Below are 10728 nucleotides of genomic sequence, written 5' to 3'. Positions count from 1 at the left end.
AATTTCAGCAAGCTCCCATCTGAAAGCAGTATTGAAATGACTCCTTTTGCTTTGCTTCTGGTAAATCTATTACCATTCAGTAAGAGGAATTTGGAAATGAGAACTGAATGAGTCTAACTGCAAGAGTGTATAATTGAAAATGTCAATATTTGTTCCTTTTGTACAGGAGCTAAAGGCCCTGTAAAAATCCATTTGCATATGCAGATCAGAGAGCCACACAAAGCAAACACTGTGCAATGTCCGGTGAGATGTAGGAGCCCAGAATGGAGAAGAGGTGGAAAAGCCGCCCAGTAACAGCCCTGCAGCACTGCATTATCAGCAATAGTTTTGGAGTCTTGACTAAGTTGATTTTAAATTTGGGAAATTCACAGATTTTCAGAGTTCCATATTCAAAGGGATGCACTTAGGAAAGTGCAAAGGATGATGATGGTACAGTGGGCTCATCAGCTGGAAGCAACAGAAAAAAGATCTCAAGTGTTTCCAAAGAAAACATAAGGGATCAAGACTGGAATGAAATATCCAGATGTACAGAGTGATACAGCTACAGGCACTTAGCTTCCAGAATTTCTATATATTCTAAATACTTCAGAAATTCTATGCATGCAATAGAGCCAAAAAAGAAAATTAATAGTTTGAAATATTTCTTTGCTTAATGCTCTCATGTGGAATTGCACTACTGCAAGAGTTTCACACCTAATACAATCACTGTTATACTCACTTTCAAACTCAGATCAGGTCAATTATATCTTTCTTTGCTTATTTTCTTTAAAATGGCAAATCAGAATAATCAAGACCTTCTAACCATGGATTTTTTTTTCCTGACTTTACAAAATGATTCTTTGCTTATTTTCTTTAAAATGGCAAATTAGAATAATCAATACCGTCTAGCCATGGATTTTTTTTTCTTGACTTTACAAAATGAACTTCCATGGATTGTCCAGACAGATGTTTCAAACTCTGTTGGGATGTAATGGCAGCTCTTGTTCCAGCAATTACAAACTCTCATAATTACAAAAAAAAAAGACAGAAATTAAATCCCCAACTAAGAAAGATGTTCCAGCAATTACAAACTCTCATAATTACCAAAAAAAAGACAGAAATGAAATCCCCAACTATGAAAGACTACAAGAAATCCTGAGCTTTTCTCACCGATGGAGTCTGGCAGTTGCTGTAACATGTTGGATGACAACAGGAGATCTTCAAGCCCTTCACATCCCGAGATGTCCAAATCAACAGTCTCTATCCTGTTTTTTGACACATCCAGGTACACGAGCTGTTTTAACTTCCCTATAGACTTAATAGCACGTTACAAAGTGTTACTTGAACAGATACACACTGCATGCCAGTTTCTAACTTTAATTAGAGACAATATATAATCAGTTTAATCAATTAGCTTATAACCAGTTATCTCAGCATCCTTTTCACAAGAGTGATTTCACCGGAGCAGTCCGCGGTGGTCTAACAGCCCTCCTGTCCAGACAACTGTACCAAACTAATTAATGTCTTCCAAATTCATCCAATCTGCTGGAAGTTTGAGTTCTCCGTCCTACTGCTGTATTAGTTCTTCCTTTGGACACAGATCCCAGGGACACTCACAGTTCCCATTTACTCGCTGTCCTCAGGATCGCCGAGGCCAGACGTGCGGGTAAAGCTCGCCTGCGTCAAACGATTCTCTGAATTTTACAAAACCTAAAATGAGGCTTTAGATAGTCACAGCTCAGCTATAAGCGGTTAACCCCAACAGCGCACGTCTGTGAATACAGCGTTTAACCGCAGCTGTAGCATCAGTGAGCAACACGACAGGAATTCTGCCTCATTCCCTTGAAATTTTCTCCCTAATTTCCTTGAAATTTTCTCACTAATTTCCTTGACATTTTTCCCTAATTTCCTTGAAATTTTTTCCCTAATTTCCTTGAAATTCAGTGCAGCATGTAAGAGTTCCAAGCCTGCAGAAGGGACCTGCTTCTGGACGCGTGCTCACGACACCGTCAGGGAGAGCTGCGATCCCGTGCATCCCCAGGAACCCCCCGTGCTCCCCAGGCACCCCCTCCCTGTCACACAGGAGCTAAAGGAGCAACGTGAAACCTGGTTCAAACCAGAGGAATAAACACTCCTGCCCTATGAAGTTCCTTTAGAGATGCTGGGAAAGCCATGGAACTGCTGGTGAAGGGTATGGCTTCTATAAAAGCTCACAGGAGTGGGGATTTTAGCTATTTAGACGTCCTTTCAGTGGTTATTTACTGTACCCGTGCAAGAGGAAACTAGTTTTAGCCAGCGTAACCTCCAGGTACTTCAAGGCAGCAGGGTGACAGCTTGCTTTTCATCTCTCGCCCTGCTGAGGTCTGCTCTCTGCTTCTAAAGAGGTGGTTTCATCTCATCTTTAATCACATCTGAGTCGTTGTATAAAGGGAAAATCTCCCTTTCAGCCCAGCCTTTGCCATTCCGCCCCATGAACAGTGGAATACAACTTCATTTTCCAGCACAGACTGCGTGAAGTACTAACACTGGGAAACTGGCACATCTCTAAACCAGAACCAGTTACCAGCTGCTATTGCCTTTTGGATTTTTAAGTAAAAATTTAATATAAACTGTTTTAAACCTTTTGTTTTGGAGCAGGCTTTCATAAACCATCATCTAGGAGCTGCTAGAATCAGACTCAGGAAAACATGAATTATTGCTGAAAATCATTGTGCTCCTTGGGGTCCAGCTCCAGGACCTACAGAACATCCTCAACCCTACCTACCCTCTCCAGGGACTATGCCAGCTCACCAGGACTGTGTTTTACCACTGGATATACTGACCAATTTCATTGTGAACAGAAAAGAGGCAGAATAACGGTTGGAATGTGTGCGCCCACGCTCCCGTGGGTAGCTGGTGTTCCATCTGCTCAGCCACGCTGCAGCAGCAACGCTGCAACATTGCTGCTCCTGATCTCCAGCTGCTTTCAGGATCCAGAAGTGCTTTCAATAGCAGCTTTTTTGTTCTACTAACAAAGCACTCAAACAGCAGATATTTGGGCAGTGACTGAAAATGATCGTTTTCTGTGCAAACATCCCGCTTAACACAAACTAAAAGATGAATATCATCAGCCATTGCTCAATGCAAAAACCTAAATTCCCATTAACAAATATTCAAAGCTGAAAGAGGAAGTACTTCTTCCAACACCCAGAGATCTCAGTGCTGGACATTTTCCCTGCAGTGAGGAAGAGCATCACTGCGTGAAAGACAGGATCCCACACCTGTGTGACAGAACGCTAAGGACGGGGATCCCTGTCTCCTGCTGTGACCAGTGCAGGTATTTTACAGTGATACTCTCAAGTAATTTACGACAATAAAAACCAAAAATCAAAGTCCTTCCCCCCTTAATGAAAACCACCCAATGCTTAAATAAAACAGGCACATCCCCGTTTAGACACTACCACGTAATGACACGATCCCAATGCTTAAATAAAACAGGCACATCCCTGTTTAGACACTACCAAGTAATGACACGACGTTTAAAAGGTTTTCAGATGAATGGCTATGCTGAGACTTCTATTTCTTGATAATAATTAATAACTATATGGACTAGGCATACGTACCCGCTCATGACACGATGTTTAAAAGGTTTTCAGATGAATGGCTATGCTGAGACTTCTATTTCTTGATAATAATTGACTATATGGACTAGGCATACATACCCGCTCTAGAAAACGCACGTGCATTTATTTACTGCAAGGTAAACAGTTCACTCTGTCACACAGTAACTTGATTACATAAAATAAATGTTCATACCCCAGGTAGTACTTGCAAGGAATTATTGTCCATCCACAATTCCTTTAGATTTTGTATTTGTTCGAGAACCTCAGGCTGAGGAAAAGAATACAGTATTATGGACAGTTAAATAAAATAGGGGGTTTTTTGTTAAACATAAATCAATATTTAAAAAAAAAATAATTCCCTCTTCACCTTCCTTTTTTTTCTTTTTACAACCCACATCAGCCTTCCAGACAGTCAATGACATGAACAGTATGCTCACTTCATTCCATTTAACCACTGTTGCTCTTATTCAAAACTTGTAAAATTTAAGAACCCTTTTGGAAAAGAAATTAATACCAAGAAGAACTGCTTAGGAGTTGCTGTTCTAACCAGTCTGCTAGCAGTATGTAATTTATGCACAAGGAAAGTAAGAGAAGGGAGACCTGTGGAGCGTCAGAAATGAGGCATCGAACAGAAAGCCCAAAGCTCACCTTGCAGCACACGCTAAACTCTGCCTTCTGCACAATTTAGAGTCTTAAAAAGAGCTTAACAGAGGCACGGTGCTGGGCACTTCCCTGGATACACCACACCTGGGCAGGATTTAACTCTGCAATTGTCACACTCAGTAGTGACAACAGTGGTAAAATTAAAATATGAAGCTTTAATCTGAGATGTTCTATTCTTTTCAACACTCTACAGTATTAATGAAACTGAAAAGTGCAGTTCCCCAAATCACTTCTCATTCATTACAGCTGTGAAAAATCAGGAATTGTCAGGTCACAAATATTCCCATGCTTCAGCCTGAGCAGTGTTTTTCTTTTTCACGAAATACTGTTTTCACAGGTAAAACAAGACTTGCCATTTGCCTTAGCTCTGTACAGCTGCAGAGATTCTTTCCAAAGTCTGCCGGAAACCGATATTAAATATTTCATTTGACTGTGACTAGATCAGGTTTTAGCATTTCACAAGTCTGTAGTACTACTACACTGGAACCATTCCAGCAGAGCCAGAAACAAACGCACCTGCCTAGCACCACAGGACCTTAAGAGAGACCTCTCATTATCTCCTGTGGTCTCCGTTCCCTGGAATATCGGAATTCCCATAGCAAAGGCGATATTCCGGGCACCCAGATCACATGGTACATGATGGGAGAAGCTCCCAACGCATCATCGGAAAGGAGAGACCTGCCAACCTGGAGAACTCCATCCCCCAGTTTTCCACGTTGTCACATAATGTGTTTCTATTAAAAAATGATCAGTCAATATTTCAAAGATAATTTATTTTGCCTCGGCTAATTCTACTGAGATGGGTCCTGTACTGTCCTTCAAGGGTTAAACCCACTTCTAATTTCCAGGCTAAATTAATTAATGGCCACTTTATACTATTTGTTGCTGTAACGATTAATGGCTCTTTATTCCTCCAGAGTGCTCGCTGACTAAGGTTATTACAGATAATCATAATTTCCCCTCTCAACTTTAATTTTCTTCTAAATTCCTCTCATTACACTGATGCCCTTCTCAAAGGCAACAGCCTACTCCTGTGTTGTTCGTATCACAGTTTGATTTGGAATTTCTAGAGGATGGATTATGGCACGCCACAATCCAGACGAGATCTCACTCGTGTGTTGGTAAGTGGTATTAAAAACTCATTTGTCTCTGTTAGAAATGCTTCTGCTGATGCATTTTTGGAAACTATTGTCATTTTCCACATTTTTTATTGTCTTTAAAAATTTCCACGAATTTTTGATTTCTTTCAAAATTTTTTCTGAAGCCTTGCTGCTGACTCCAGACTCCTGCAGCTCCGGGAAGAACTACCCCAGCCCCTCCTCTCCTTTCAGGCAGAGCTGCTACCATTGCTGTTTATCGTGTGTCCAGCACCATTTTTGGGCAAAGACTGAGAGATTTCAAATCTTTGTCCGCACCTTGTGGTTGAATGCTCCAGTTTTCTCAGAGACCTGTGCCACAGCTTACCTCTTCCCTTCCTCGATGACATTCAGCCCCTTGAACAGGGCTGCTATTCAGGCAGTGACAACTTCTCTTCTAGGAACTCACAGCTATCTCATGATTTGTATCATCTTGTTCCCAGAAAATGAACGAACAGAATTCCTTCATTTTTGCAACTCCCTTTATTCTCCACCCCGTGCCTATTGCTCCAGACTGTGCACGGAGAGCGCAGTCTCCCAGTGCTAAAGGAGGGACTGCAGTGGTCCAGGGACAGATTGTCAAAGAAATTATGCCTCTTCCTCACCACCATGGTTCTAGACAGTATTTTTCTCCAGTAAGAAGGAATCCAAATCAGATTTTCAGCATCCACGAGAACAGTACCTTTCTGTTCTTGTTCTGAACTAGAACCCCTCTTCCTACAACACCGCTGCGGATTCACGCTGCTCCCCTGCCTCTTGGCCCATTTTGCTTCTGGCATTTGAGTCTAGTTCATACATTTTTGGACCAGCTCCCTGAAAAATGAGTCAGCTTGGGGAGTCTGCACCTAACAGCAGTGTGGGGCCACTGGACTCCCGACTTACCATTCTTAGGGGACAGGATGCTATGGAGCAAAAACACCGAATGATGCTGGAGTCATTTAACACAAAGACTGCACAACCAACCCACCCCCAACAGAGACACCCTCGGAATTCAGACAGCTTACCTAGAACTCTTTTGATCAAAATTCCAAATAACACTTCTGAGAATATTACTCTATTTATCTACGTAAAAGATTTTAATTAAAAATGTGAGCGAAAACTTTCTATTTTCTCCTACATAGCAGAATAAATCAGAAAACCTTAACAGGGTTATACCCATAGCGGCAGAAGATCGTGCCCTGTCCTCAAGCCAGATGCAGACTCCTTGCTACAGCTTTCTGCTCCTAGGTGACATCTCAAAATGTGTCTAAAGTGAAATCATCTTCATTTTAGTTAAAGCTAGAGCAAATATCATCCTCATAACACTGTAAGCCCTGATTCAGCAGCACTATTTTTACAGATTGTTCCTCCTCGGCTCTGGAGCAGCAGTGGTTGAGCTCGCGGGGCTCACCAGTCAGCGGGCAGGCTGGGGGTGGATAAGGCACGCACAGACATTCATTCTGCCATCAGGGCAACAGCGAGTGTCACAGCACTGATGTGTTGTCTTACAAAAGCACAGACCCTCCCGGATAGCCCAAGCGGTGGTGTAGGTCTCAAAAAGGACGAGGCAGTAATTTTTCTAAGTTTTGCTTCTCTGAACATATTTACAGTTCCTGCAGGATGAAGCCAGTGAGCTCTCCTTAACATAGGCGAGTTTTAAAACACAGTTTAAACACCCTCATGCTGTTTCTAAGAAGTGTCAATTCCTATAGAGGCAGTAGAAGCACCCCTCAAGGGAAGAGCATCTTGATTATTTTCTGTACTGGTACTGGAGAAAATTCCCGAAAGCTGCTAAACCTCAGGGTACCTACTTCTAGTCCTAGATGTGAGCTGGGGACAGGAACTGCTTTTGAAAATTTACTTCTGCTAACAGCAATTGCTAACATTTACAGGATATAATCATAGATATGAAGAAATCAATCCACAATAGACACAAGTATTTATACTGAGATCAACACTTCATCTGACATGGAAGTACTCCAGCAGCAGCACCCAGCTCAGAGTAAGAACTATGGGTGACCTTGATCTGAACCGCAGAAGCCCAATGTAGATGAAGAGTATTTTACTATCACCGGTCACCTCATGAACTATGACCAACCCTCTGTTCTACAGGGAAATGCAACCACAGCATGTGGCCACAATACAATAATGCCTTTTAAGTCAAACTTTAATGCCCCATGCACAGAGCACCCAAACCACGCCGGCTTTCTATTAAAAACAGCGCATTTCTTACCAGCTCAGAGAACTCATTATTGCCCAGATCAAGCCTCTCCAGCTGAGTCAGTTTGTGCATTGACCTGTAACAGATTAGGAGATAGTTAAGATGAAAATTTTCCTTGCAGAATGTTGGTCAAATTTTGTTTAGGTAAAAATAAAGCTCTCATGATACTGTTATTGCAGAAATAATCACACCAGCCTGATGCTGACGCAGAGGAGAACAACACGCTCCATCTTCAAGACATGCACTGAAGTTCTCGAACTCAAAAGCTAGCAACAATTACTTTAGTATAGAAATAAATGTAATCAGCAGTAGTATTCAGTGACCCTTGCTGTCTGCCAGGAGCTTAGGAAAACTCTATTGTTGTAAGGAGAACAAAACACCGATTTTTAATTAAATGACCAAAGCAAGAGCCAAGCCATCGCTCTGCTGCAAAGCCCCCCAGGAGAGCATTCCCCCTCTGCACAGCTCACGGCACAGGAGCGCGGCAGGGCGACGGTGTGACCCATCGGAGCGAGGTGCTGTGCCGGGCTGGCGGGTGCCTCCCCGGGAGCCCCTTCTCGGGCAGCAGCTCCGCTGGGGGCTCCACACCACCTTTGTGCCAAAGACCACGTGCAAACAGTGGCAAAATCAACCAGAGGATCCTTCCTCACAGCGCTATGAACGAGAGCTAAATCAGAATGGGCCTTAAGAAAGTGAACCAAAACTTCGTATCAGCCAGGTTCTACCCAGTACAGGGCTTTAAGTGAGGCATCGTCTGGATTTACACCTGACTGGTCACCACGTAACGGCAAAAAAGGCACTTTCACCGCTTGGGCTCAGGGGACTGAAACAGTGAAATAGGAGGAAAAGTGAGAAAGTGCTAAAAATTCTGTGATTAAATTCTTGAATTCTTCATTTACTGACGTCAATGGGATAAATCTCCCAGGTCTCTCTGAATTTGTGCTGTGGGAAAAGCGAGTTATCTCGACGATAGCTTAACCTGACACGGGCACGGACCCCAGCGTACGTGGACCGACTGCTAAGAGCACTGAACAGCTATCGGTTCTGAATTAGAGGCAAACTTTTCAAAAATACTGAGTTTTAAAAACCGTACTTAGAAGATGTGAGAGCAAAAGCACCGACTCAAAGAAGTCATCCCAAAGCACCAAGATCTTTCCAGAATGAGAGGAACATTGCTGAGCGACTTGGGGCCAGCCGCAGAAGGACTGAGCGCGCTGGAAGGACGCAGGACCGTGATTTCCATAACTGGAATGGTTGTTCTGCACTTGTGTAGCGTACATCTTTCTTCATATTGGAAAAAAATAAGATTTTTCTAAAGCTAATTTGCTACATGATACATGTGTACTATTTGCTACTTCAGGCCTTTCCAAAACCTTAGATTGTCATATTTGCGTGACATTAAGATGAGGAGGTTGTGTTCAACATTTCTAAGACATTGGAAAACAATTTCCTCATTGGAATAGATTGATCGTGATTTTTTAGAACGGTTGAAATCTTCAAGTTAGTAAATTATTTCAAATTGTGCACTCCATACCCTTATTTCAAAAAAAAATATTAAATTTAAACCAAGTGGCTTTATAAATGTTCCATAAAGATTTCATTCACTTTGAAAAAAATTGAATTCTTATTTTTCCAGGCCTTGTAAGGAAAGTTCTGCACTGACGAGGCAGAAGCGGCACTGCTGTGCGAGTGCTGAAACACGCCAGAGCGAGCCTGGGTGGGTGCTGGCCCTCCACCACCCCGCTGCTGCCTACACGTGAACTGGTTCCTCACCCAGTTCTGGCTCCTCCTGGTCAGCTCTACCCCAAGGGACAGCTCCGGGAGATGGCCTGAGCCAGGACCCCTTCCAAAAGGCAGTGTGGCTCCCCTGCTCTGGATCAAGTTCCAATTTTGGAAAATAATTACTGCCTTCACCTCCATGAACAACATTGGAACAGGACCTCTGCCGCAGAATTTCTCTTGAAGCCCTGGTAGACCGCTATGCTGTAAGCTCCATACTGGATTTTGGTGGTGGTGGGAAAATACATATTCCAATATATTTTTCCAACCTATTTGATCAACTTTCACAAATATCTCTGAGACAAGAAAGCAACAGATACTTCTTGTTTGCCAAAATGAATGGTAGCTCCGAAGGGGTTAGCATCTAAATTTAAATGAAGCGAAAAAGTCACAACAAATTTTTCACTGCAAGGGACAAACCAAGATGTTGTAGTTTTAGCCTAGAGGATGGAGGAGTTAAATCTGACACTGTTCCAAGCCAGTATTTATTAACGTAGCTATGATCAGTCAAGGTTGAGCACACAGATCCCCCAACAGAAGCTGATGTTCTATATACACCCTGCAGCTCCCAGTCTTCAGTCCTCCTCCCCAATTCCCAACCTGCTTCTTATTGCATTTGGTTCTTATAGCATTCATTACTTTGAGTTATTCTTGCTATAAAACAAGAGGGAATAATTAAAATATTTTCTCTTTTAAGAGTAAGTCCTAGCATGCAAGAGCACCTGGAAGGCTGGGAGCCATTCAAGAATCAATAAGAATTCCCCCAGCACAACACCTGGACAAAGCGACTGCTTCACGCTCTCCCAAAAGGATTCCATTTTATATGATAAACTCCATTAAAATAACAAATAACAGTGAAAAATGTTTTTAACCCCTCTGGTGCTCTAGCTGCACTGTACTTCTCTTTGGAAACGCCTTGCAAAAGCTAAGCAAAATTTTCCACATCCCAACAAAAGCTGAGCTTATTAACCAAAGCTGCAAGGTGCTGAAGTCAGCCCATGGACACCCCCTTTCTCGGTAAATAGCGCATACATCCCTGGAAATGTTTACACTTGGTCTAACATACTCCTCCTAAACTTGCACCACCGTGTCCAAATGGATTTCTTATAAATCTAGTTCAGACTTCTGATGTTTAGATACAAGTTGGAAATATCCCATACACATTTTTAAATTAATTGACCTCACTGAAGTAAGGAATTGCACGTGTAATTGCAACCCTGAACACTACGGACATCCTGCCCCAAGGGTTTACAAGACTGGACTCCAGAGTTTTCTCAAACTGATTACACTTATCCACAATTGACCAGTTCCCCTCTTGGAAATCCCAGTATTTTTGTTTAAGACCAGCCAGCTGGACCCTTTGAAGACC

General features: G+C 42.5%; 1 protein-coding gene across 1 annotated transcript in view; it reads right to left on the bottom strand.

Annotated features, from left to right (window-relative positions):
* Positions 1 to 1149: 1149 nt before the first annotated feature.
* Positions 1150 to 10728, bottom strand: part of LOC104470518 (leucine-rich repeat-containing protein 7-like) — a gene marked incomplete at its 3' end in the record, with an annotated part of 34524 nt that continues 24945 nt past the window's right edge. Inside the window, exons 6-8 of the mRNA XM_010085509.1 lie at positions 7593 to 7656; positions 3775 to 3849; positions 1150 to 1294 (exon numbers count right to left, since the gene is read on the bottom strand). Coding sequence (XP_010083811.1) covers positions 1150 to 1294; positions 3775 to 3849; positions 7593 to 7656 — 284 coding nt within the window. The remainder of the gene's footprint in view (positions 1295 to 3774; positions 3850 to 7592; positions 7657 to 10728) is intronic.

Source organism: Pterocles gutturalis, unplaced genomic scaffold (assembly GCF_000699245.1).
Source record: "Pterocles gutturalis isolate BGI_N339 unplaced genomic scaffold, ASM69924v1 scaffold6296, whole genome shotgun sequence".
Lineage (NCBI taxonomy): Eukaryota > Metazoa > Chordata > Aves > Pterocliformes > Pteroclidae > Pterocles > Pterocles gutturalis.
Note: the sequence above shows the minus strand (reverse complement) of the source record. Positions and strands in the feature narration are given on the sequence as shown.